General features: G+C 43.3%; 2 protein-coding genes across 3 annotated transcripts; one reads left to right on the plus strand and one right to left on the minus strand.

Moving 5' to 3' along the window:
- Nucleotides 1–179: 179 nt before the first annotated feature.
- tmem242 (transmembrane protein 242) lies at nt 180–15,534 on the minus strand. Its single transcript, XM_082507083.1, has 5 exons — nt 15,500–15,534; nt 8,787–8,909; nt 3,563–3,663; nt 1,268–1,405; nt 180–750 (listed from the first exon to the last, which is right to left on the minus strand). Exons 2-5 carry the CDS (start codon nt 8,860–8,862, stop codon nt 643–645), a joined length of 423 nt encoding a protein of 140 aa, XP_082363209.1. The 5' UTR covers nt 8,863–8,909; nt 15,500–15,534; the 3' UTR covers nt 180–642.
- Nucleotides 10,742–27,098, plus strand: zdhhc14 (zDHHC palmitoyltransferase 14). 2 transcript variants are annotated; one of them, XM_082507026.1, is made up of 9 exons: nt 10,742–11,731; nt 16,561–16,721; nt 19,048–19,191; nt 19,315–19,452; nt 21,172–21,220; nt 22,151–22,253; nt 22,329–22,438; nt 25,331–25,439; nt 25,958–27,098. In XM_082507026.1, the coding sequence occupies exons 1-9, from the start codon at nt 11,460–11,462 to the stop codon at nt 26,399–26,401; spliced, it is 1,530 nt and encodes a 509-aa protein (XP_082363152.1). In that variant the 5' UTR covers nt 10,742–11,459; the 3' UTR covers nt 26,402–27,098. The 2 variants fall into 2 exon arrangements, with proteins under 2 accessions (XP_082363152.1, XP_082363153.1); XM_082507027.1 differs by lacking the exons at nt 19,048–19,191; nt 19,315–19,452.
- Nucleotides 27,099–27,792: the final 694 nt, after the last annotated feature.

Below are 27,792 nucleotides of genomic sequence, written 5' to 3' on the forward strand. Positions count from 1 at the left end.
CTGTCAGATACATGCTGTGTATGCTAAGCTAACCTTAGCGTGCTGATTGACGCTGTCAACATCCTGAGTACTTTGAATAGAAATTAGTTGAGGCATCAGAGCGATACATAAAGAAAAAGGTGCAAAGAGCACATTTCATTAGTGATTTCTGTTGTAAAAGAATAACTGCCTGCAGCTGCTCAATATTAACTGCATTTATCTTTTCCTTAAATATTTCAACTCCACTGAACGTTTTCTCAACCTCTTATTCCTGATTTTGATCCTTTCACACAGTATTTTCAGAAATGTTCTACCTTCTTTACATTCATCTCACAGCTTTGAACACTGCCAGCAGCAAAAAAAACACAAAGAAAGCAGCAACTCAGAATGAAATTATAGAATCACATTCAGAGAAAAATATCATTTCCATGGTCTTTACTAGAACTGCTTCCATCGGTGGGGAAAACTAATCAGAACTCAGTCTGTTCGTCTTACAGCTGATCCATTATCGACAAGCTGGAACCAAATTAGAACCAAACTGGGATCAAAGTGGTTCGTAGGTTCATTCGGCTCCTCCACTGCTTCCAGAAAAAAACAAAAAGCTGCCAAGTGTCTGAGAAACGCCGGCGTACACGTTCGATTTCACCCCACTGATGATTTGAGTCACTTCGACTTGAAGACTGCATCCCAGTCCAGAGGTTCAGATCCAGCTATGTCGCTCTTTGGGATGGACGGGAAGAAGGACTGCATCTTCTGTCTGAACTCTGGGAGCTGAAACATTATACCAACAAAAAAGAAAAAACAGATAAAGACAAGAATGAGAACTTTTCATATTCTTTCAGTAAATTGAATATTTGATAACATTAAAATGTGCAATTATTTTATTTTTCTAAATAATTTAATTTTACAACTTGATTTTTCTTTATTAAGAAAGTTTTAATTAGTTTAGTTTTACGAAGTCTAACTTTCTCATCTACATCAACTACTCTCTCTTCAGACCTTTTTTTTTACTTTAACAACTAAAATTCGTTCTCAGAATTTTAGTTCAACACTTTCTTCTGAAAATGTTTCAAACATTATGTCCAAATTGTAATTTTATTGGTAGGATTGTAGAAATTATTCATAAATAAATTGCCTTTATTTCACAAAATTTATTTTTCTTCCTCTCAGAGACTATAATCCTTAAAGAAAAGTTCAGGTAAAGAGGTGATAAAATCCTGACTGAATAAAGCTCATTATTTATGAAATAAACATAAAAGTCAGCACTGAGCCATTTGCAGGTACATACGCTGTGAACGCCGAGGACTTTCCACACGCTGAAGCCGAGCAGGCCTACTCCACACCAGGCGAACAGCGAGCCCCACCCCAGAGCTCTGAGGGCCAGAGATGCGCCGCTCTCCGGGACTGCCGCCGTCGCTGTGACGCCCTGAACAGGAAACAAGCAGGGAAAAAATCTGACATCAGGTTTTACAGCTGCATTTGGTCTTACGGGAATTCTCCAAAAGTTGATTCTGTTCATCTGGACGTAGCGTTTTCAGTGGGAGAAACGTTTCCCCGTTTCTTACGGGAATTATTTCTCCCAGAAGCTGTGAAATTACTTTTACAGCCAAAAACATGAGGGAATTCAACAAATAGCTGAAACGGACGTTAAAGTGTCAGCTGCATGTCCGGTTGGTGGAGCAGAGTGAGGTCATCCTCTCTGTCACATGATGGAGGAATCTGAACTGTGCTGAACCAAACTGGAACAATTCCAACAAACATGAACCCCTTCCAGCAGCTCACAGATAAATATCACAGAATCACAGAAATGTTTTTGCAGCATGTCCTGGACTGCGTCAGCTCTCGGTCTGTGCCGTCCCTCCACATCACTTCCTGCTGCATCCTGAAGCCCGGTTCGATCACATGTGGTCCGAGCGTGGCAATCTCTCTCGTTTTAACGCATCAGCTCCCGGTGCTCCCTCTCGCCGAGCTCATCCGCTTCACACCTCATGATGATCGCTTGGACGGCTCCAGCTCTAAAAGAAAAACATCTCTGTAGCTCCTCGAGGCTAACTGGCCTAGCAGTAGGAGTGGCAGCACGATCTCCTCGTTAAGCTTCTCTGGGGCCAAGAGTGCAATGTAAAGCAAAAAAAAAACTATAGTAGATCTGTAAAACCTGTCTTTATAGAAAAATAAGTAACTTTCACCCTCAGAGTGAGCAAAAAAAATCCAAGAGCTGCTGCTGAAGGTCGCCAATCAGACAAACCTGAAGGGTTCTCGAAAACTAACTTCAGCTCTTCACTCAGGTGTTTTGGTGACTCATGGCTAACAGGTGCTTGAAGCTCTGAGTGACATCAGGTTAACTCCTTCAGTGTGAAAATGACCCATACAATCGCCATGAACTGCAATAGTGTTACACCTTTATCTCGTTTTAATGGATGCTCCAGTGCTCGGGTTCTCCAATTCTTCAACAGTTTGGTGCTGGTGGCCATTATTTCCTCAGAAGGAAATCTGAGGAAAAAATAAAAGCTCATCTGTGCAAGATGTTCTCTACACACCTCCATCACCTCCCTGAAGGATTTACAACCTCCATGTTTGAGGACAGGAAGCACAGCTGACGTCTTTCCTTTTCAGCTGAAACGGAGTAAAAGCTGCACTTTAATGACCTCAACCCTCTAATCAGATTTTACATTTCCTAACTGAAGCTCAGCCTGAGGCTTCGATTCAGAGACGACCACAAAGACGAGTCTGTGACTGAAATAGATCCGTCTGTGCTTCCACGCCAAATTTATCTCACATGTGCGTCAGCATTAATCGGATCCCGCCAGTCGCCAATAACTCAAACAGCTGTGGCCGCCACGCGCCAGGACTTCACGGAAAGTCTATTTTCAGGTCGAGATGAGTCAGGAGGGAAGGCGGACGTCATCGCAGATGTGCGGACAGCCATCGATTGTCTTCAGGAGGCTGAGGCCATAAACAAGCTGCTGTTAGCATCGGTAGCTTCTCACGCAAGCACCGCTGAAACCTCCGAATGGATGGGAAAAGGACCGGAAGTAGTGTGTGCCATCCATCAGATCCTCAGTCCAGCTACATTTTCAAGTTAAAATATCCACAATTTTTAAGTTTCCAAAGACTGATGATTAGCCTCAGCTCAATAAAATTATAAATACTGCCGGCGCTGCCTCCAAGTAGACACACCTACGGCATTAATTTCAAAATCCTGCATCATCGTATCGCATTCACAACATTTTAGGGAAACTTGACGTCTGACCTTGAGGTCGATGTCGAGGTCACTGAGATTTGAAATTTAGTAGGTAACAATTTGAAGAATCTACGTCGCCTCGTTTTTCACAAACTTTGGTGTCCACGCCGCCCGCCCGCCGGGTGACAACGTTACTCCTTCTACCTTTTAACAAGTGAAAAATATGGAGATTCTCTGTGAGGTTCTGCAGTTAGAACGTTTTCCTGCTGTTTCTCAGAGGATTTATAGATGTTTATTAGTGATGACAATCTACAAATGTGTGCTTCATGAATGAGTTTCTGACTGAGTTATGATTCTGAGAGAGAAACAAACACCTGCACTGTGAGCTCAGGTTAAGTTTACCTTGTTGAACCACTCCGGGCTTTTCTTCTTGGCGAGCGCCAATGTGGAGCCGAATCCTGCGATCATCCCTGCGGACGCCACCGTAGTCAGAAATGCTGCACCTGCACACAGGAAGTGATCTCACTCAGGTGAGAAATCGCCACAAGTTCACAACCACTCCATTAAAGCAGACACAGGACATGCTTCTACATGTAGCTTCTCAAATGTAAACAGCAAAAAACCTTTAGGAGGAAGAGTTAGAGTGGCTAACAGGTGCCACTCTGAAGTTTCACCTTACAGTCTGAATCTTTTTGCACAGCTGCTGATGTACAGGGTGGGTCATTTATATGGATACATCGTAATAAAATGGGAATGGTTGGTGATATTAAAGTCCTGTTTGTGGCACATTAGTATATGTGAGGGGGCAAACTCCTCAAGATGGGTGGTGACCATGGTGGCCATTTGGAAGTCGGCCACCTTGGATACAACTTTTGTTTTTTTCAATAGGAAGAGGGCCATGTGACACATCAAACTTATTGGTAATGTCACAAGAAAAACAATGGTGTGTTTGGTTTCAACGTAACTTTATTCTTTCATGAGTTATTTACAAGTTTCTGACCACTTATAAAATGTGTTCAATGTGCTGCCCATTGTGTTGGATTGTCAGTGCAACCCTCTTCTCCCACTCTTCACACACTGATAGCAACACCGCAGGAGAAATGCCAGCACAGCCATCCAGTATCCGTAGTTTCAGGTGCTGCACATCTCGTATCTTCACACCATAGACAATTGCCTTCAGATGACCCCAAAGATAAAAGTCTAAGGGGGTCAGATCGGGAGACCTTGGGGGCCATTCAACTGGCTCACGACGACCAATCCACTTTCCAGGAAACTGTTCATCTAGGAATGCTCGGACCTGGCACCCATAATGTGGTGGTGCACCATCTTGCTGGAAAAACTCAGGGAACGTGCCAGCTTCAGTGCATAAAGAGGGAAAAACATCATCATGTAGCAATTTCAAATATCCAGTGGCCTTGAGGTTTCTATTGATGAAGAATGGACCCACTATTGTTGTACCCCATATACCACACCAAACCATCACTTTTGCTGTTCCAACAGTCTTGGAGGGATCCATCCAATGTGGGTTAGTGTCAGACCAATAGTGGTGGTTTTGTTTGTTAACTTCACCATTCACATAAAAGTTTGCCTCATCACTGAACAAAATCTTCTGCGTGAACTGAGGGTCCTGTTCCAATTTTTGTTTTGCCCATCCTGCAAATTCTGTGCGCCGATCTGGGTCATCCTCGCTGAGATGCTGCAGTAGATGGAGTTTGTAAGGGTGCCATTTGTGAGTAGCTAATATCTGCCAAAGGGATTTTCGACTAATGCTACTCTCCAGTGACATGCGGCGAGTGCTACGCTGTGGGCTCTTGCTGAGTGAAGCTAACTGTAGCATGGGAGATGGGTGGTCTCGTAGGGTGTCTTGCATTGAAATCTGCTGCAATGACTCGGTTACTGCGTTCACCAGATATCAACACAATTTCGATCTGCTCCTCACGTGTTAACCTCTTCGACATGTCAATGGCTGTGAACAAAGAGAAACTTGTAAATAACTCATGAAAGAATAAAGTTACGTTGAAACCAAGCACACCATTGTTTTTCTTGTGACATTACCAATAAGTTTGATGTGTCACATGGTCCTCTTCCTATTGAAAAAACAAAAGTTGTATCCAAGATGGCCGACTTCTAAATGGCCACCATGGTCACCACCCATCTTGAGGAGTTTGCCCCCTCACATATACTAATGTGCCACAAACAGGACTTTAATATCACCAACCATTCCCATGTTATTACGGTGTATCCATATAAATGGCCCACCTTGTATTTCCGAAATCACAAGAACCTTAAATAGAACAGAGTTTGAATCGTGTTGGGTCTGTGTTTCCACAAACCCCGCTAATTCTAGACTTATTCATCATGAAGAAAACAAGACAGTCGATCGATCGATTATTTGCGCAAGGGAGGCCTCGTCTGTGTCCACCACGAAAATGACCCCCAGATCTGACCTCCTCCTGCTACCTTTTATTGAGAGACCGTTCACACAAAACACGTCAGAACAAAGCCACGCCCACATGGTCCTAAGACAAGGCATTTGTATGCATATGTGTGTGAACTTCTGTAAGAATGTGTGTGTGTGTGTGTGTGTGTGTGTGTGTGTGTTATGTGAGAATGTGTGTGTGTCAGACCTCCTGCTGACCAAAGGGTCATAAAGGGGCAGGGATAGCTCAGTAGGTAAAGTGGTCGCCCCATGATCGGAAGGTCGGCGGTTCGAATCCACTTAACGGCTACCCTGAGGTACCCCTGAGCAAGGTACCGTCCCTACACACTGCTCCCCGGGCGCCTGCTTAGTGGGCTGCCCACTGCTTCACTGAGTGAATGGGTCAAATGCAGAGAAAAAACAAGTAATTTCCCCATGGGGATCAATAAAGTATCCATTATTATTATTATTATTAAACCCAGGAAGCCTATATCAAAAGAAACAGATCTTTCAGATAGGATGTATCTACAATTAAACTTTCCCCAGCACAGAGTGGTTGGAGAGGTGGTCAGGATCAAAGGAATGGCTTTGATCCTACTGCTTGAACTAAGACTGTAAAAATTTAAGAAACACAATGGCAACATTCAACAATTAGACTTAATAAATCGAGTCTGGTGGAAACACAGAGGCTTAATGTGTAGACCTGAGATGTGAGATGACCGAGGTTCCATTTCAGTGTCAGTGTTCTGAACTGTAAAAAGGAGCTTTGGCAGGTTTACTTAAATAAATGAAAAATTTAAAATAACTGTCAAGGGAGCTTGCAAAGAAAAGCGTCTGGACTTCTTTAAGTTGCTTGAAGACGTTTCACCTCTCATCCGAGAAGCTTCTTCAGTTCTAAGGTCAAATGGTGGAGAGTCCCAGATATAAACCTAGTGGGAGTATCCCCCCACAGAGGGACAAAAGGACCCCCTGATGATCCTCTAATCGCCTGAGCCAAGGTGTGAAACTGGGTGTGGGTCCCAATCAGCCAGAGTTTCGGGTGAGATCATTGTGAAACCTGGCCCCACCTTATCATGTCACCTATTGTAGCCAACCATTACATGGAGGAAGTGGAAAGGAAGGCTCTTGGCTCTTTCAAAGGAAGAGTACCCAGCCACTGGTACAGATATGTGGACGACACCTGGGTCAAAATCAAGACACAAGAAATGGAATCCTTCACTGCGCACATTAACGCTGTGGATAAAAACATCAAGTTCACCAGGGAAGACACAAAGGACAACTGTTTGCCTTTCCTGGACTGCGCCGTGCACATTGAAGAGAACGGCAACCTCAACATCGAAGTTTACCAGAAGCCCACACACACGGACCAGTACCTCCTCTTTGACTCCCATCACCCTTTGGAACACAAGCTTGGAGTAATTAGGACCCTACACCACCGGGCAGAACATGTTCCCTCTAAGCCTGAAGGAAAAAAGAAGGAACACACACATGTAAAGAAGCATTCAAAACGTGCGGCTATCCTAAATGGGCGTTCTTAAAGTCAGCAAAGAGGCACAGAAAAGAAGACCAGACACCAGCGAGGGAGGATAAGAAGGACAGACGCAACAACATTGTCATCCCCTATGTAGCCGGTGTATCAGAGAAACTCAGGAGAGTTTTCTCCAAGCATGACATCCCGGTGCATTTCAGACCCAGCAACACGCTCAGACAAAAACTGGTTCACCCGAAAGACAAAACGCCAAAACACAGACTTAACAATGTGGTGTATGCTGTACAGTGCAGCGAGGAATGCTCAGACCTCTACATTGGAGAGACCAAACAGCCACTTCACAAGCGCATGGCACAACACAGAAGAGCCACCTCCACAGGACAAGACTCAGCAGTCCATCTGCATCTTTCTTAAGGATAAAGGACACTCTTTCGAGGATGCCAATGTTCACATTTTGGACAGAGAGGACAGATGGTTTGAAAGAGGAGTGAAAGAAGCCATCTATGTCCACTGTGAGCGACCATCTTTGAACAGAGGCGGTGGTTTACGACACCAACTCTCTGCCATCTATAATCCAGTTTTGAGATCCCTTCCCAGACGCCTTAACGCCCACTCACATCCTGGGCCATCTGATCTCAGGAATTCGCATGATAAGGTGGGGCCAGGTTTCACAATGAACACACCCGAAACTCTGGCTGATTGGGACCCACACCCAGTTTCACACCTTGGCTCAGGCGATTAGAGGATCATCAGGGGGTCCTTTTGTCCCTCTGTGGGGGGTCACTCCCACTAGGTTTATATCTGGGACTCTCCACCATTTGACCTTAGAACTGAAGAAGCTTCTCGGCTGAGAGGTGAAACGTCTTCAAGTAACTTCTTTAAGTTACTTGAAGACGTTTCACCTCTCATCCGAGAAGCTTCTTCAGTCCAGACGCCTTTCTTTACAAGCTCCTTTGACTACGATGACCTGGATGACTGAGAACCTTCACAGACTTAAAATAACTGTTTGTTCCAAAGAAAATTCATTAAACAGCCTGAGTAAAATAACTTTATAACATTTCTCAAATGCTCCTTTATAAAGACAACCCTTAAAATGCAATAGTTCTGAACTGAGTCTGGCGTCGTCTAGAAAAAGATATTATTTGCAGGAACACACGAGTCTCTGTCCTCGATGCTGGCGTTCCTGAAAACTGATGTTTTTTGAATGAGGTCTGGTGGCTTGCTGTGAATTCAAAACAACGACAACAATCCCTATCACATTTGTTCTGTGCAGAACTCTCAAAGCAAGTTCTTTATTTCTACAATTTTTAATTACAAGTACTAAAACACCAAAACTCGTGATACCCGAAGTTACTTTTCGATTAGACATTAAAATAATTTGACTTGAATTTGAGAACAAGTGTCTGATCTGCTGAAAGGGACTGAAGACGAAAATAATTTAGTAACTACATCAGAAATAACCAATCAACTCGACTTTTTTGTTTAGCGGAACTCAGCAGAAAACATTTAAGCTTCAGGAAAAAATGCTTTATCTTGTGTTTCTATGCGGCGGAATCATTTAACAGCGAATCAAATCTGAAAATGTCCGATTTTTCAGCGGAGTCTGGCGCAGCAGCTCGACATTGTCGTGGCCTCGAACAGAAAAACATACAGCAGAAACCTACGAACACCTCCTGCCAGCGTGGACAGCAGTCCGGTCAGGTGACCCCCTCAGGTACCTTTTAACACCTGCAGTTTGGCCTCTTCATCTCGTTCTGCTCCCGCGGTCACATCCAGGTCTTCCTCAGCTGTCATGTTGCTTCGGTCCGTTTCCGTAAAACGTCCGAGCAGAAACAAAGCAGCTAGGAACACAAGTGTGTTTATGTTAAAGGAGAACACAGAATAAACTTAAATGTACAAATAGTACAACAGCTTTATTTTATGATTTTTTAGTTTGTTTGTTTTTTTCACAGAGCAAAGAACCACAGAGACGGAATCCCGAACCAAAGATCGTCTATTTTTAAAAAAGATTCGATGTCGGGCTCATACAGGAAGTCTCACTCCCAAACATTTTAAAGGACACAAAAAGGAATCTGTAGTCCGGATATGATTCTGATACAGCGACCACAATCCTGAGACTGTGCAACACCTCTTCTGGATCTGTTCATACGCTAGAACATTTTGGAAAGACTTCAGTAGATTCATTGCTGGACATCTCTATAAAGACTTTACTGTGAAATGAGAAAATGTTGTATTTTGTTTCTTTTGAAGGCAAAAAAGGAAGATGTTTACTTTATAATAAACTTGTTAGTTATCTTAGCTAAATTTTATTTTCACAAATGCAAATACAGTAACAAAAAGCCTAATTTTAAACATTACTATAATGATGTTTTATGTTACATAAAATTGATTAGTGGATCACTTAACAAAAAGGCTATGAAAACTATTACTATTTGTAGTAATTACCAATTATTTGAATGTTTGTAATTCTTTGTATTACACCCCCTGGTATATGTTAATTTTGTTCTGGTTGTACACATGTTCTGTATACTATTTCTTAATAAAGTTTAATATTTAAAAGAAAATGTGCACGTTAGCATATGCTACTTCCGGTGCGGAAACTCCTGTGGGGAGCTTTGTTTCCGGTGTCCTATTCGTGCCCTGTTTACGGTCCAAAACAAGTTAAGCAAATGAATGAATCAAGCGGCAATTTACATTTCTATAGATGTCTCGGGCATTTACCCAATATATCTGTAAATGATGTTCATCGACTTGTCGATATTTTCCCCCGCGCCTCAGAGCAAAAGAGAAAAGGGATTCAAATGTTATATTTCTCAGCTGTCCCTCGTTTATCACGGGTGTTATGTTCTAAAAATAACCAGCGATAGGTGAAATCAAGTAGCCAATTTTATTTTTTGTGGTGCAAAACGTTTCGTCCTTATCGTGAGCATACAGTACTGCACTTCAGAGTCACACTGCTAGCGATCGATGCAGCGATTCTGTACTGTACAGGAGAGACGTCACGGAGGAGATTGTCTGCAGCAATCGGGACGCAGGACACAATGTGACGTAAAAAAAAAAAAAGCATGCAAACTTGCACTGAAAATTCTGCGAAACAGTGAGGTGAAAGGTGAACCGCGTTATAGCGGGGGACCGCTGTAATTTTGAAGGTAAGTCACAAAATACCCTTTGTAAATACTAATGTATAGAAACCGTTACCAGCAATCATTCATTTTTTGTGTGGCTTTTTTCACGGTTTGTTAACATGCTGTGTAGGTGTGTACTTGACTAGCTGATCTCAACATAACGGGAAACATCTGGTTTGACTATTCTTCACCTGTAGTTTGAATGCTGAACATTTGCCTGTTTAAATCATAAGACCAGTCACTATACAGAGATGTGCTTCTGAATGTGGACGATGTGTCTTCTGCATGTAGTGATGCAGTTCTGCTTGTGTTGAGTGATGTAAACAACTGATCGATCTAAATGCTTTAAACGTTAAAATTGATCATTAGATATTTTATGACACAACACTGGTGAGTGTTCCCACCTTCTGCTCTTTGTAACTTAACACGATCTTTCCGTTTTCACATTTTTTTGAACATGATTTTGGAGTATATCTTCGTAGTAGCGATTGACCGCAAAGTAAAGCTACCGGAAATGTACAACCCCACATCCGGTCTCAAACCAGGAAGTTATCATTTTCTCGTGCACAGGGTCTATTAAGCGACCACTTTCAGTTACTTTCAGAAATCGCGAACCCGGAAATACGAATGATACTCATAGAAACTCACCAGTCAGCGTTTAAGTAACATGAAAGACAAAGCCCAGAGAGTACAGTAGAACAATGATTAATTATTATTAATTATCGAGGGCTCGCTAAATCCTCTGCTTTGTCTGTGAGGTGAACCTCCTCCGTGTTTATTCTCCTGTCAGAGTGGATCATCACCTCAGTGGAGGATCTGTGCAGCTCTGCGGAGGATCGGGATGCTCTCCATGTCCTCCTCCTCCTCCTGCTGCTGCTCCTCTTCCTCCTCCTCCTCGCAGACTCAGACCATTCAACACCCTGGATCCTCTCCCGTCCTCAGACCCGGACCCGCGTCCTTAACCCGGGATTTAAACCTGGACTGCAGCCTGTGAGGGGCAGATCAGGGTGCGAGGCGGGGGAGCTGGGGGAGCTTCTTGGACGTGGATCCAGCGCGCGTGCGTCTGACCACGAGTTCGTGTTTGTTTATAAAATAACGCGAAACAAAAAACGTGTTTCTCCTTTTAAGATGACGGATCCGTTGTCTTTTTTCCGACTCCTTATTAAAAGATTCACGCGGAGACCCTGAACGCGGCACCGGCAGCGCGCGTACACCTCCGGTTTATGTTTCAGTCTTTTGTACCTGCGCGCTCACCTGTGTGGACGCATGTCTCAGATCCAGCACGCGGCTCTGGACCAGCAGGGCCGGTACAACCAGATCTGCACCCGTGGCGGCAGCTGCCCGCCCCCCGCAGACGGTTCCGAGCCGGCCCACTGCCCCGGCCACAGGAGCCGGAGTCCCCGCAAGAAGTGGCAGGTGTTCCCAGGCAGGAACAGGTTCTACTGCGACGGCAGGATCATGATGGCCCGGCAGACCGGGGTCTTCTACCTGACCCTGGTCCTCATCCTGCTCACCTGCGGCCTCTTCTTTACCTTTGAGTGAGTAACAGCAGCTTATAGTCTAACGTGTAAAGGTTTGAAGGTGACCTTTGACCCCAGCTGAAGGCCCCTGTGAGGTCACAGAAATAAAAAGGCCCTAAAATAAAACTTCAAATATCCGGTTAAGAGTTTCAGGGAGGATTATATTTTGTTCCTGAATGACTAAAAAGAACTCAAATAAACAGATCAGAGTCATCAATCTGGGATTAAATTCACATTTTCTAAGTTAATTTCAGCACTTCCTAATAATTTTAATAATTTAATGTTCTGTTTTCAATAATTTCACCAAAGTAGTTCGGAAAGATTAAAGTCTAATGTATCGTTGTGGGAGGAATGTTCTTTTATTTTGAAGCCATCATTCTGGTGCTTTTATTTTGGAGTTTTTGTCCAGCTTGGTGAAGAAGAGCAGCAGTTTTGTCTCTGAGCTCAGGTGTGTTTACCTAGATCAGGCTGAAGTCATCTTCAGTTTCTTCCTGATGTTAGAACTCATGAAAGCTAAAAGGAGACACCGAATCCTACTGACTGTTAATCTGAAAACACTGAAAAGGGCTTTGAGTCTTTCACTCTTTGACTCTTTGATGCTTTGGGTCTTTGCCCTGTGTGTCTGATTTTGTTGGGTTTTGTGTAAAAACAGTGAACAGTTTCAGGTTCAGCTTCAGCTCATAATAAATTATTTTTTAGTAGAAAATGAGAGTCAAACTAAATGAAGCGGTGCTGTAATAAATCCTCCTTCAGGTTAGTTCCTTGGTTCATGCAGAGCTAATTATCCCGGGTTTTACCTCCGACCTGATTTAATAACAGTGTGAATAAAAAAGAAAAGAAAGTAGTCCTCAGGGACGTCTGGAGGGTTAGTTTTATTTTATTTTTCTTCCTCCCACATTCCTCTTGGTGACTTCCCTTCAACAGCATCCCCGTGCTTCCCGTTTCCACGGTAACTGTCTCCTGCAGCTCATGTCACTACGGTAACAGCAGGAGATGGAATGGGGGTGGGAGGTGGGGGGGTTGTAAACCTGAGACGTCTCTGACGCCTCCGCCAAAGACTCAAAGTACCAGCGAAGAAAGAAAAAGCTTGGTGAGAGTAACATGAATTTAAAAACATATAAACCTAAAGAAGTCTGCAAACCAGATTCAAGGCTGATAGGCAGTATAGATACGCATGCACTGATACGTTACCATATAAAGTACACCGAGACTAAATTTCCTAAATGATCTGAAATGTAAAAAGTGAAGAAAAAAACAAATTATTTTTGGGGCTCTTCTACAGGGAGTGCAGAATTATTAGGCAAATGAGTATTTTGTCCACATCATCCTCTTCATGCATGTTGTCTTACTCCAAGCTGTATAGGCTCGAAAGCCTACTACCAATTAAGCATATTAGGTGATGTGCATCTCTGTAATGAGAAGGGGTGTGGTCTAATGACATCAACACCCTATATCAGGTGTGCATAATTATTAGGCAACATCCTTTCCTTTGGCAAAAAGAAGGACTTGACAGGCTCAGAAAAGTCAAAAATAGTGAGATATCTTGCAGAGGGATGCAGCAGTCTCAAAATTGCAAAGCTTCTGAAGCGTGATCATCGAACAATCAAGCGTTTCATTCAAAATAGTCAACAGGGTCGCAAGAAGCGTGTGGAAAAACCAAGGCGCAAAATAACTGCCCATGAACTGAGAAAAGTCAAGCGTGCAGCTGCCAAGATGCCACTTGCCACCAGTTTGGCCATATTTCAGAGCTGCAACATCACTGGAGTGCCCAAAAGCACAAGGTGTGCAATACTCAGAGACATGGCCAAGGTAAGAAAGGCTGAAAGACGACCACCACTGAACAAGACACACAAGCTGAAACGTCAAGACTGGGCCAAGAAATATCTCAAGACTGGTTTTTCTAAGGTTTTATGGACTGATGAAATGAGAGTGAGTCTTGATGGGCCAGATGGATGGGCCCGTGGCTGGATTGGTAAAGGGCAGAGAGCTCCAGTCCGACTCAGACGCCAGCAAGGTGGAGGTGGAGTACTGGTTTGGGCTGGTATCATCAAAGATGAGCTTGTGGGGCCTTTTCGGGTTGAGGATGGAGTCAAGCTCAACTCCCAGTCCTACTGCCAGTTTCTGGAAGACACCTTCTTCAAGCAGTGGTACAGGAAGAAGTCTGCATCCTTCAAGAAAAACATGATTTTCATGCAGGACAATGCTCCATCACACGCGTCCAAGTACTCCACAGCGTGGCTGGCAAGAAAGGGTATAAAAGAAGAAAAACTAATGACATGGCCACCTTGTTCACCTGATCTGAACCCCATTGAGAACCTGTGGTCCATCATCAAATGTGAGATTTACAAGGAGGGAAAACAGTACACCTCTCTGAACAGTGTCTGGGAGGCTGTGGTTGCTGCTGCACGCAATGTTGATGGTGAACAGATCAAAACACTGACAGAATGCATGGATGGCAGGCTTTTGAGTGTCCTTGCAAAGAAAGGTGGCTATATTGGTCGCTGATTTGTTTTTGTTTGGTTTTTGAATGTCAGAAATGTATATTTGTGAATGTGGAGATGTTATATTGGTGTCACTGGTAAAAATAAATAATTGAAATGGGTATATATTTGTTTTTTGTTAAGTTGCCTAATAATTATGCACAGTAATAGTCACCTGCACACACAGATATCCCCCTAAAATAGCTAAAACTAAAAACTAACTAAAAACTACTTCCAAAAACATTCAGCTTTGATATTAATGAGTTTTTTGGGTTCATTGAGAACATGGTTGTTGTTCAATAATAAAATTATTCCTCAAAAATACAACTTGCCTAATAATTCTCCACTGCCTGTAGACTAGATTCTCTTTATAATCCTTTATTTTAAACATGAACCCTCAGCCCCCAGTCTGTAACCCAATGAGTAAAATATATGTAATAAATCATTCATGTCACTTTTGTTCACTGTGTTTGGTTCAGTACTGAAGTACATATACTAGTGTTAAAAATACTGCAGTAAAAGTTGAAGTACTGATTCAACTTCTTTACTCGAGTAAAAGTAAAAAGTACTGGCTCTGAAATGTACTTAGAGTAAGAAAAAAAGCAGCTCTTTGGAAGGCGTTTCTGTTTTTGGAAAAAGCTAACAGCTTTGTGTTATAATAATGTACTAATAAAATAGTATCAGTAGATGGGAATACAAACTTTACTTTAACTTGTGATGCTAATTACACTCAGCTTAAATCTGCAGAAAAGAAAAGTAAAATAGAGATATTTATGTTTTCTAGTGCCTCCACTGTAGAGGGGGACTTTACCTCTAAACAGGAAAATGTGTACATTCATGGGTTAAAGTGGATTCAGCAGGTGGGGTGTGTGTGTGTGTGTGTGTGTGTGTGTGTGTGTGTGTGTGTGTGTGTGTGTGTGTGTGTGTGTGTGTGTGTTTTTGTAGTGTACAGGCTGTGATCACCTGACCTGCTTCTCTTTGTGGATGTACACACCAGAATTCAAACAGATGTGAGCAGATGTTTCCTGAGTTGTCCTACTCTGACAGTACACTGTTTGTACTGTCTTTATATTAGACACTATACAACCATCATCAACTGAAATTCATATGAATCTCTGCTACACTTGATATAAGCTAACTGTGACCATGAAACCACAGCCACTGTGCACCAGTCACACACTGTTCTTTACTGTAAATCCACCACAGTGCAGCAAACTAACCTGATTTTCATGCAGCCTTTAAATAACACAGTCTGCCTCAGTTTGTCACATGTCACATGTACAGATTTAAAAACACGAGGACTTACATGTGAGCTGTAAATGAGCAGTCCTTCCCTTTAAATCTAAGCGCTCTTCTTCCTCTCCTGTCCTGTCTTTCTTATCTTTCTCCATCTCTGAGTGAAGCTCTCTTTCTTTTCTCTCCCTGTAAAATACAGCAGCTGGATCTTTACCTAGCAACACACTGTGTCAGATTACCTGACACCTAAAAAAACGTTACTCCCTTTATGCTCACTCCTCTTCTGCAGCACTAGCTAGATGCTGAAGTACCGGGAACACAACTTACCTGTAGTCATTTCAAACAGAAAATTGATCCTCTGCTTTTTAATATTTACATTTTTCACCTATTTAAGAATAAATCAATCATCAGAATAATGTAGATTACATCCATGACTGATTCTAATAGTTGCAAAGTTTCCTGTTGTCCTGTGGTGTTGCAGAGTACAGGGACTGTTTGTATAAAAAAGGAAAATTAGTTTTTCCTCCAGTTCATCCTTCAGAACTTTATTCTTCTCCACCAGGAAGAAGCTTCGTCCCCAGCTGTAGAAACTCTTACATCAGTTTAGAGGAAAACTGTCTCATGGGATCCATTTTTGGGCTACAGCCCATTTCTTCTATCTCCTCACCAGCTAGCCTCAGTTAGTTAGCTTAAACTGCTAACAGACTATAACAAAAGCACCGAGTCTCTGTAGTAACTGAGAAGCTTCAGCAGAGCAGCATATGTTGTTTTTATCAATATATTTGAAACATTTATTAAACACTTTATTGGACAAAATAAGAGTATCTTTCCTCCCTTCCAGTATCACAGTGTACTGATTCATGTCATGATCCATGTCACCAGACTGTGGCCAAAACAAAATCCAGCTGATACCCACATTTACCTTCCTGAATGACCCAGAAGCCCCAATTCCACAGAGTCTGTGAAATACTAATGGCACGACCATTTTCACTCAATTTAAAAAACACCAGAAATGTGATTTAAAACCGTTTCTGTCCTCGAAGCTAAAAAACGAAGAAGAGACAGAAAAGCCTCCTGAAGTGTCCTGAAGAACTCACATTTGTTCTCATGTTTCTCTCCGTGTTTCCTCAGCTGTCCTTTCCTGGCGTCCAACCTGACCCCGGCCATCCCGGCGGTCGGCGGCGTTCTCTTCATCTTCGTGATGGGGATGCTGTTCAGGGCAAGTTTCAGCGACCCCGGCATTTTACCCCGAGCGACACCAGACGAGGCCGCCGACCTTGAGCGACAGATTGGTGAGCAAAGAGCGACGGGCGTTACGAGACGTTAGAAACACGGTCGTTATATGTTCATGTTCCTCTGCAACACTCACAAGTCTGATTTAATAAACATTTAACAGTTTCTGACAGAAAAAACAGAATTCATACAAAAACTGTAGATTTGTTTAAAGTTTGCTAACAGGTTTTTCCTGAACCTTTCCCAGCATAAAGTTACAGGAAAGAAAAAATGTTAAAGATTATAAGAAGACAAATTAATGGATGAAAATCTGAAAGAAATTTTCTGTAAAAGACACAAAAAAAATTTGTATTAAAATATTTTTAGAAAGTGACCTTGATGCAGAGGTTTAGTTGCTGCTCGCTCGCTTTCTCACATGTTTCTGTGAAGATCAATCAGAAACATTCGATAAGTTTTACAGTTTATGGTAACTTAATGAGGCATACGTGAACAGTCTGTATTTTCAGTCCTCATCTTTGTTACTTGTGCAGTCCTCTGTGGTGTGCAGCCTCTGGGCCAAATCCTGATTGATGGAGATCCCGCCTCATCATTAAAAGGACTGATCACAGACTCTCGATAGGATTAAAATCTGGGCATTTTACTGGCTGTGAATCCAAACTGCTGATTTGACGATCTCCTCTCAGTGATGTCTTTGGCCGATTCTCAGACTATCACCAGACGGCTCCTGGATGATGGAACGAGCTGGTGTTTGAGGACATTTTTAGTTTGGTTCATCCATAAAAAAGCTGGTGAGCTGAAAACAAAATAAAAGTCGGCACCCTTTCAAAGTAAAATGCTTGGATTAGATAAAGGTGAATGTGCCGAGTCACTTCATCACAGTTCTCATGATTATAATGAGAACTTCACAGGTTCAGCGTCTGTCAGACTCACTAATTATCTGAGTCACTGCAGGTCTGTGTGTGTGTGTGTGTGTGTGTGTGTGTGTGTGTGTGTGTGTGTGTGTGTGTGTGTGTGTGTGTGTGTGTGCGCTCAGTCACATGTCTCCACTCTCGTCTCTGTCTCAGGCGTTTCCACAGAAACTGAAGCTCTTGTATATTTTTAGAAGCCTTTTATTAAATTTTCTGGGTTGATTTATTTACTTTTTTCCTTCATGCTGGATCCAGAATCTGCTGCCGGTCAGCATGCCGCCGCTGTGCTCGCAGAACGACCAAACTTAGGCATCGCCTGCAAAACACGCTCAGCTCAGTGTGTGAGAAATATGAGAGAAGGATGGAAATAGAAAGAGAGGTCAGGAGTGTTTTCTGTGACGCACAACTTAAAACAACATCCTAACATCATTTTTCAGGAAAAAAACCAAAGGTGAAGTCTTTAAAATTTTACAATATGAAAAATAAAAAGGTGAATTTAACAACTGTTTACAGAGACGGCGTTGATCTTTAAACCCTTTTAGACACTTTTAGCTCCTGGTTTTTGGTTTTCTGGCACATTTACAGGAACATCACAGAAAATCATTTAAAAAACACTTAAAGGCATTTCATAATTTTGTATAATTTTATGTGTGTGTTGCTGCACAGCTGTCTTTGTGGAGACTTGTGTTCAGTCTCTATGAGGACATTTCTGGAAGGCAGGGATATTTTTTGGAAAGTCAGAATTATTTTTTAACTTTTGCTTTATGGAGAAAGACAGTTGCATCGTCAAAAGTGGGCCCATTTCTGAGAGGAACATGTTTGTTTTTGTTTTTTTGCATAAAATGGGGCCATTTTCTTCGAAATTCCCAGGCAGGGCCACAGGCTGGTCCCAGTGAGGGTTGCTTCAGGAAAGCCATTCAGCATAAAATCTTTGCCAAATCAAACATGTGCGTCATCAGTAAGAGCGACCACTGCTGCCCAGTTAGGACACTGGTTTGGAAAACGAGGGCATTAAGTGAGATCCTCACTTTGGGACAGACTTTTAACAGTCTGTTTGAAGGCTCCCACACTCGTTTCTGTCGCACACTGTTCAGGTCCTGTTAACAAAGCACCAAATCACAGCAGCAGTCGTCTCAAAGTGTTTTATATTGAAGGTAAAGGCCCTACAATATACAGAGGAAAGCCCCACGATCAAACGACTCCCTTTGAGCGAGCACTTGGTGACAGTGGGAAGGAAAAACTTCCATTAAGGTCTCGGGAAGGTATTAAACTAATGAGAATCCCCACAAAGGCCCAAATACATTCCTGTGTGAGTGAAATCAGCTGATTTTATCTTAGAAAGAAGAACAAAACTCCAGATTTACTGAAAAAGAAAATAAAAATAATTCTGTTCTGAATCTGAAAGGTCAGGGCGAAATGTCACGGGCTGCCTCTCTGTACGGGGTCGTCACATTACCCATCTGCTGCGCGCTTTCAGACTCTGCAGGATGCTCCAGGCCGCCTCCTCGGACCCGAGAGGTTCTCATCAACGGGCAGGCGGTCAAGCTGAAATACTGCTTCACCTGCAAGATCTTCAGGCCGCCCCGAGCATCGCACTGCAGCCTGTGCGACAACTGTGTGGGTCAGTGCGTGTCTCCCTGTGTGTCACAGCCTTAGCTCAGTGCTAAAGCTGCTGGCTGTGCTGCTTGATTCCAGCTTTAAATTAAACATGAGATCAGACTTTCTGATGATTTTCCTCCCACAGAGCGCTTCGACCATCACTGTCCGTGGGTGGGGAACTGCGTCGGGCGGAGGAATTATCGCTTTTTCTACCTGTTTATCCTCTCCCTGTCCCTCCTCACTGTCTTCATCTTCGCCTTCGTCATCACACACGTCATCCTCAGTGAGTAACGGCACCGCCCCCGCACACATTTTCCTCTGTGGTCTCTACATCGACCGTAGTTCTGTTAGTTAGGTTAATGTTCTGCAGAGATTCGTGCATGTTTGCGCTCAGACGACATAAAAACTTTATTTATAGAAGCTCCTCTGATACTTTTTGGCAGGAAGTAAAAACTGAGAAAATATTTCAAAGAAAAAAGGAGAAGAAGCAGAAACGTGGACGAAATAAAGACTCTGATCAAACCAAAGCAAAGTTCTTTTTAGAGACGATCCTGGTGACCAAGTGAAACCGAAGAAAACCATCAGACAGGAAAGTAATCATCATTCTCCACAGTAAATAAAATAAAATATCTGGGCACACGGTTTTGTTGTTGTGCTGACGATGACAGGATATGCAGAGCTATCAGGAAGTGTTCAGGAAGAGGTCAGTTGACCAGCGAGTGCTGTGTCTCTGCAACGGTTTCTAATCTGTGTAATGTAACTCACCCATCAGTGACCTTCAGCCCCACCCACTGTCCTGTGATTGACAGGCTGATCAATGCGAGTCAGACAGACTGGGCCAGTTTTTTATGCTCAGAAAGCTGCAGATCAAAGTCCTGTTGGAAGAAACTCACCAGCTGATTTAAACGTTTCCTCACTTTGACCCAAAGGTCATTCTTCTCTTTGCCGTCTCTGTTTCTGGCTCGTATAGACTCAAACAGTCTGAATAGGTTCAGTCGTCTCATCATAGGTTCATTCTCGTTGGTCCCTCTTGTCTCAATCCGGGTCCTCAGGTTAGTGCCAGTCTTTGTTTGGTCGTGACTTTGATTCTGGCCTTGCAGGAGTTCTCGGACTTGTTTCAGTGTTGTGGGTCTCGTGTTGGTTTTGTGAGTCTTTAAATTAAGATTAGTCCAGATCTTAATTGTGATTTTCCTTGTTTGAATCTTGCCTGGTGGTCTTTTTGCTGTGGGTGTTTCTCAGGCTAAGCTTCATCCCTGTTTGACGACAAAGATGTTTGATTGTGAAACCATGTTTGTGGAATTCTCTTCTTTCCTGTTTTTGTGGAAATCCACATAAACTGGTTGCTGCCTGGGAGGAACTGTAGCACAGATCATTGACTTTGTGTTTCTGGATCTAAAAGCGCCTGCTGATTTCTCTCTGTCTCTGACCTAATTTTGCACTTAGGCTGCGGATGTTTTTTTCCTGCCCTGCAGGTCCAAACCGTCAGGAACCCGAAGCCTCGAGCTGCCGCCGTCTGAAACTAATGACTGGCAGACTGGCTGAGATGAAGACGCAGCTTCCTCTGAGGGCTGCGCCGCTGGTTTTCTGTTTTTGGCTGTTGTGACTTTGATATAAATGCAGGGATCTGTGACATCAGCCATCTGTTTTCAGCAGTTTACATCTTTAAGATGACGACCGAATAAGCAGTTGTTGCCTATCCTCACTGACGCACCCAAACATAAATGCACTATACACAGGAAAACAGAGGGTTGGTTGACACCAAGGCAGAGGAAGATCCGCAGCAGCAACTGAGCCCAGAAATGTATTCATGTGGACGTAGAAAATAAAGACACGTAGATGTTTCTACCTGGTCACATTGAAACAGAGCATTCAGTCGGGCTCTGTTTCAGGGCTCTTTAATGATTGGATGCTGTAATGTTCTTTATAATGAGAGCAAGACTGTAGGCAGTGAGGACTGAACACTTCAGCCCAGATGATGGTTTTCTCTCTCTGTGTTCTGCAGGATCGAACCAGACGGGTTTCCTGGGCGCGCTCAAAGACAGCCCAGCCAGATATCCTTCCCCATGGACAGTTTCAGCTCCTTTTTATTCTGAAAACAACTTTCAATTGTTCACATGCAAAATATTCCTCCTTCTTCTTTTACTCCATCTTGGTGCAGCCCTTCAGACCATCATCTGTCTGAAACAAGCTGTTGTAGCTCCTCCCCCTGACAGCCCACTCTCTACTAGCCTCTGGAAGCCTGTTGAGGGGCAGCACTCGGTGCTTTTCCATTGTAAGTGTGTAAGGAGCTGATGGAGGACACATTCAGATATTTTCATAGAAAAATAAAAACAGGTTCCATTTGAAGACTGTGAACTTAAACATGCCTCGTATTACAGGAAGGTTTGGACGCACTCGTACTCTTTAGTCATTTTACATTTTCCATAAATGATTGCAAGCATTTAGTTTTGGTTCTGTAATATCAGCACAGTCATGGCCACGTTCACCTCCTCAAGCATCTACAGTCTGATTCATTTGGTGCGCAGCCATAAAGACACCAGCCGGTCCTCCATCACTGACGTGCATTACATTTAACATCAGGTTAGTTTGTGTTTCTTACAGTAATTGTTCTTCCGGCTTCTCAGTTGTGATTTTTCCAGTTTTGTTGGAGAAATAAAGAGTAGAGTCTGCCTGCAGCCGCCACAGAAAATCAAACCCGGGCGTTAATTACCCCTCATACGGCTTCCTTCCAAAATCAATCTGTCTGTTGCTGTCACCATCAGCTGTGACCACTGGTCAATATGTCCCACAATGTACTGCCAAGGTCAAATTCGCTGACCCTGTCACACCAGAAACAGTAAATCTTCTGTTTCTGCCATTTTCAGTTTTTACTGCAAATAAAATCACTTCAGTTCGTTAATGCAGACGCACAGAAATCCTCCCGTAGCTCCACTTTATCCCCCATCCAAAGACCCGAGTCAGTCCTTGACCCTGCTCTGCACCGTCCTGGAGGTGGTGGTGTGTTTCTTCTCCATTTGGTCCATTGTCGGCCTGTCAGGCTTCCACACCTACCTGATCAGCTCCAACCAGACCACCAACGAGGACGTGAGTATACCTGAGGTTCGAGGACCTAAACGTGAAAAGGGCCTGCAATGTTTCTGATACTCTTGTCTGGTCCAGATTAAAGGGTCCTGGTCCACCAAACGAGGGAAGGATAACTACAACCCGTACAGCTACGGGAACATCCTGACCAACTGCTGTGCTGCCCTCTGTGGACCTCTACCTCCCAGGTCAGTAACCAGCTCTAAAAACAGGACTAGACTCTGTGCTTATAATCAGGACTAAAACCAGGAATACAGAGAGTTATGTGCAGGGCTAAAGGAGATTAAATGAAGAATTGAGAGTAGGAGTAACTCTGGGCTGCTCTGAGGTGAAACTGATCAAAGTCTGAAATCCAGCATGAGCTCTGCACTGATCACTGAAGGTGTTACTAAAATCAGGACCGACTGATAGTTTTCAGGAATACATGAAATGAATCCCGGTCTAAGAAGGATTAAATAGATCAGGATTATAAAAGACTTAAGTGCACTGACATTAGTCCTAAAACAGGGCTCAAATTTAGACTACAGTTAGGACTAAAAACAGGATTAACATTTGAACTAAAATCAGCACTGAAACCATGACTAAATTAAGCACCAAGCTTAGAACTAAAGTCAGGACTAAAGAGAGTTCTTCAGGACTTTACTTTGAGCTAAAATTGGGAATAAAAAATCTGGAGTACTTTGCATTGTATTTAGAAATGACCTGTAATCACTGTAATCTGTGCTTAAAGCTGAACTGAGGTCAGGATTGAAATGACTTCAGTAATAAACAAACAGCCGTGTTGTTGGATTCGATGGCTGGAGCTTTGCAGCCTCAGTTGTTTGTTCCTGGAAGTCGGAGCTCCAAGAAACAAACAAGCTTTTCTTTCTTGGTTTACGCCTGAAAACTTTGCCTTGCTGCTCCTGCTGAAGCTGCTGATGTTTCGCTCTGCCGGTCTCTGAACATAAAGGTGCTTCAGGCGGTCTCTCTTCTTCCCCCTCCTCTCCGCAGACGCCAAGTTTCTGTGTTTAACGAGGACAGTCTTCAGCTGAGACCTTGCACAGAGTAATTACAGCCCTCACGGCTTCCCGTCTCTCAGCTGACTGTCGGCTCGTCTTCTGCACAGAATTAATCAAAAGAACGATCAGAGCGGCCGAGCGATGGCTCTCCTTCATCGTTACCGCCTCCTCGCCGCTTCCATGAGCTCCTATGTTTCCATCCCACCTGCCGTATATCATCATTACAGCGGGAGACCTGGGCTGGGACTCTGCGACACGCTGCTGATACTTTTTATCGGTTTGTCAAAGCAGCTGATCGATGACGTCTTGCTCAGCACAAAGTTAAGCTTTGGTTTCTAACTAAGCGCAGGAACAGACACAGACCGCATCCCAGTGCTTTTAATTATCTGATATATATACTGCATACTCGCCTTCTTTTATTCTCTGTGCTGTTGATCATTTCACCTCTGGTCAATGAGCTTCTATTGACTTCAGGGCTAACATCAGGTCTGTCTGCTGTGAATTTAAAGCTAAACAATCAAAAAACAGGATTAAGAGATTAAATAATCTGAACAGAATCAAACTGATTCCGGACTAAAGTTGGAACTAAAAGTAGAAATCATTTAACATTAGCTCAGGACTGCATTCATCACTGAAGCTAAAGCCAAACAGAATAAACTAATCAGGGTTACAGTCAGGAATGCTAGTACCTGACTTCAGCACTTAGCAGGACTAAGATCTGATTTGTGGTCTAAATGAAATAAATGAACCGGTGAAATCAGGACTAAGTCAGGCCTGCAGAGCACTCTTCAGAGAATTTTTGCAGTAAGCCCCAAAAGACACGACGGTTAGCACTAAAATCACTCATCCTTTGAACAGGATTGCATTAATATCCTAATTCAGGACTAATCCATACAGAGAGCAGCAAACAGTTAGTCCAACACAGAATTAGATAAAAGAAAAAAATTAAGCCGAGCAGCAGAAAGTATCTGTGTGCAGCTTGAGTGATCAGATCCCTGCAATGTGCACGGACTGTAAATTTCATTCTTCAGGAGCTCTCAAAGGAAACGTTGATCGGCCGGCCAGAAGCTTTTCTTGTCTCTCAGTCGCTCTGTGATCCGGCTGCTTTTAAAAAAATGACTGTTTGTTTTTGCAAATGAAATTTCTCTTTTTGTTGTCGTTAATCTTTGTGAATGTTTTTGAAATTATCTCCAGGAAAAATGTTTTGTAATATTTTCACATTTTTTCAGGTTTTTCAGGTTTGATCGTTGATCCGGCTCACTGAAGGACGCCTCTTATTTAATAAACATCATTTATTGAATGAATCCAACTGAAAAGAGTCTCGAGTGTTTTAAACAGTCAGTGAAGAATGTTGTGTAGAGAAGTGTTGGTGTTTGCAGCCCGGTGCCTCTGTGGAGATTCAGTTAAAGAGAAAACTGTGAAAAGAAAACAGTGACGAAGGGTTTTCCTCTGTGTCCGTGTTGTTTCGTCCTCTGAGGTCACAGACGGAGGAGACGAGGCTCTGATGATGCGTCCAGACGGGTCAGCAGGAGCTCTCTGACGAGGCACCAGCTTTAATATTAATATTAATAATGATGATGATGTGTAACAGCGAGCTGCCTCTGGGAGGATATGCAAGGAGGATTTTCAAAGTAAAAGGATGATGAGCATATGGAGCCTCATTATACAGTCTGCTTGTTTACTCATGGCTGGCTGCTCGCAGCGTTTGAACATGTCGACTCCACCTGCTTACAGGGCGACAGGTGGCGGCGTCCATCTGCATGCTCACAAACACAGAAACACACGTTTCAGGTCAAACTCACTTTTCCTGCAGCCACAGACTGATTTATTTAGCTGAATCTCCCAGATCGAGGTCGCCTGGATGATGTTGGACCGGGTGTTTGACCCAACGTCTCTCAACTTCATGTTCTAGCCTAGGCTCCCCCACCCCCCCAGAGACAGGATATTACTTGATCCTGAAGCCAGTTTTGGCCCCCAGGAGGGCGGGGATGTGCGTTTCTGGCCAGGCTGAACTGATCCCCTGGTCTCTTTACTGGTTTTGATTTCCTCAGAATGTGATTGTTTGTGATTCTTCTTTATCAGTCTGATTGACAGGAGAGGTCTGATCCAGTCCGGCACGCCGCAGACCGTCTCCCAGTCCAATGGCACCAGCAACAGCAGCTATGCCTCCACTCAGCTCCACAGCAACATGGTAGGTGAAGGACGCCGTCATACTGCCCGTTACTGATGCGTCACAGAGAAAAATCATCATAAGGATCTGAAACGCACGTATTCAAAACTGTTTGAATGTAGATTTTTGTTTTTCTTTACGTTTCTTGGGTGTAGAAAAGAAGCTAAAGCTGTTTGGCTGGTGTAACATAAAACAAACTGATAATAAAAGGTTAAAGGGGATAAAAATAAGTAAAAAACAGTAAAATGTGACTTTATTTTAATTATTTTAATTATTATACAGCACATGTTAAACTTCCAAAATTGATCAGAATGAACTGATCAGAATGACGTAAACATCGAAAGAGTAAAAACCTCTGATTGTTCATTTAAAGATGGCCTGGCTTAAAGCTGCATTCTTTCTTGGGTCCAGCAGGGGGCTCAGCCCTGATGATGCGCTGGTTTCGGTCTTTTCACTCATCCTGGAAACTTGAGCAGCTTTTGTGGCCATTCAGGTGAATGTGTTGTAAATAAAGTTTTATGGTGTTGAATGTCTCTCAGTGTGATCAGGATCAGTGCATCCAGAGCACTAAGTTTGTGCTGCAGGCTGCCACCACGCCTCTGCTGCACAGCGACCCCGTCGTGCTGGCCCCGCTGCCAGGTAAGACCACCACTCTGGGGGGCCCCTGCGCCTACCTGGCCCCTGCCCAGCCGTCCCTGCCATCCTGCGGAGGCGATGTCCTGACGCTGAGGGACGCCGCTGTCGACTCCCGCTGTCACCACCACCTGCACCTCCATCACCACCATCACCACCACCACTTTGTGAGTCCGGAGGAGACGCCATGTGCCACGCCACAGGGTGCCCTGCCCTGCCCCGCCCACCTGCACCTCCACCACCAACCCCACCCTGCCATCCCCTCCCCCATTGCCCTGTACGACCCTGCCAGTCAGGACGCTCTACACGAGGACTCGGTCAGGGGGCTAGTGAAGCTCAGCTCCGTCTGAATGTGACGTCCGTTGGACAGATTTTTACTGTCTATGTTAAAAAAACTAAACAAATAAAACAAACTGTTTCCAAATCGTGATGATAAAAACGAACACACCTCAGTAAAACATCTGATCACAAACTCAGCTGATGGGCTGGTGTCTCGGGTGAAGATTGTCCTCAGAGCAAAGACTTGTCTCCAGACGCCAGAGAAACGCTGACACTTTCTCCCTTTTAGACTTTTTGTCTTTGACGCTTCTCGATTTCACATTTTTTGTGACTTTGTTTGGCAGCTTTTAGAAAGTCCACCTGTTCTGCCCCGTTTGTCCTGTATTAAATATTACTTTAGTAAACTCAAGACACTTTCGCACAAAAGCACCTTTTCTGTTTGGACTTCTGTCTGAGGACCAAAGCTGGACTTGGTCCTCGTCCACTTTCCGTTCGTGTTTCATCCTTCGACCAACCTTCATTCTTTGAATTCCTGCTAAAAACGTTGAATCCAGAATAAGCTACTTCAATGCCAAACGTTCAGCTGCAGCAGCAGCAGGACCAAAACTACAAACTCTGACTTTTTATTTTATTACATATAATAAATAATATTTGATTGTTTTTTGGTTCTGATGGTAACTGGTTGGTGTTCTGAGACCAGCATTTGCCTCAGCCAATCAATGTTTGTGATACAATGTCAACAAATAAAAAACAAAAAGCCAATTCAAAGATCAGTTTGAGCTGCATGATGATATTCAAATGTCTTCATGTCATCATGTTTCTGAGTCAGAGGAAAACTGAAGGTTTAGTGTTTGGTTTAAATGATGGACGAATCCATCATGCGTGTTTTTCCTGAGTACACATTCATGCGTTAGGATGCCCAGATGCACCACAGCAACATGGAGTCTTCATGTAGGCGTCTGTGTGCTGCATGGATGAGTTAACAAATTCCATTAACCTCCAATTAAAAGCTATACTCAGATGTAGGGATGGGTATCGTTTAGGTTTTATCCGATACCGGTGCCAAACCGGTACTTTTGAAACGGTGCCGGTGCTCAAACGGTGCTCAAACCGGTACTTAAAGAATGGAGAACACAAAATTGGTCCAAAAACCTCTCATGTTCAGCTGTTTATTTTGTAAAAAGATAACAATGTTAGCCTTTTCTGCAGCTATAGGGCATATATGGTATCACTCTTGGCTGGAAGCAGTGCTTAAATAATGGAAAAAACACAAACTTTGTCCAAAAACCTCTCATGTTTAACTGTTTCCCACTTTTTCTTTGGTCATTTTAGCCTTTTTAGCCAGGGTGAAGGGAGAATCTGCCATCAAACAAGAAGACAGCCACGTAACTACGACGGTGTTTGCTAGTTCACCTTACATGCATTAATGTAATAATGTGGTTAGCCTACTCAACGTAAATTA

This window comes from Aulonocara stuartgranti, assembly GCF_965226115.1.
Source record: "Aulonocara stuartgranti genome assembly, chromosome: 15".
NCBI lineage: Eukaryota > Metazoa > Chordata > Actinopteri > Cichliformes > Cichlidae > Aulonocara > Aulonocara stuartgranti.

Coding starts and splice junctions, on each gene's coding strand:
- tmem242 (XM_082507083.1), bottom strand. CDS start 8,862: ATGACAGCTGAGGAAGACCTGGATGTGACCGCGGGAGCAGAACGAGAT. Junction 3,664..8,786: donor CAAACTGCAGGTGTTAAAAG/GTACCTGAGGGG, acceptor TCCTGTGTGCAG/GTGCAGCATTTCTGACTACG. Junction 751..1,267: donor AAGTCCTCGGCGTTCACAGC/GTATGTACCTGC, acceptor ATAATGTTTCAG/CTCCCAGAGTTCAGACAGAA.
- zdhhc14 (XM_082507026.1), top strand. CDS start 11,460: ATGTCTCAGATCCAGCACGCGGCTCTGGACCAGCAGGGCCGGTACAAC. Junction 19,453..21,171: donor CATCACACACGTCATCCTCA/GTGAGTAACGGC, acceptor TGTGTTCTGCAG/GATCGAACCAGACGGGTTTC. Junction 25,440..25,957: donor CTCAGCTCCACAGCAACATG/GTAGGTGAAGGA, acceptor AATGTCTCTCAG/TGTGATCAGGATCAGTGCAT.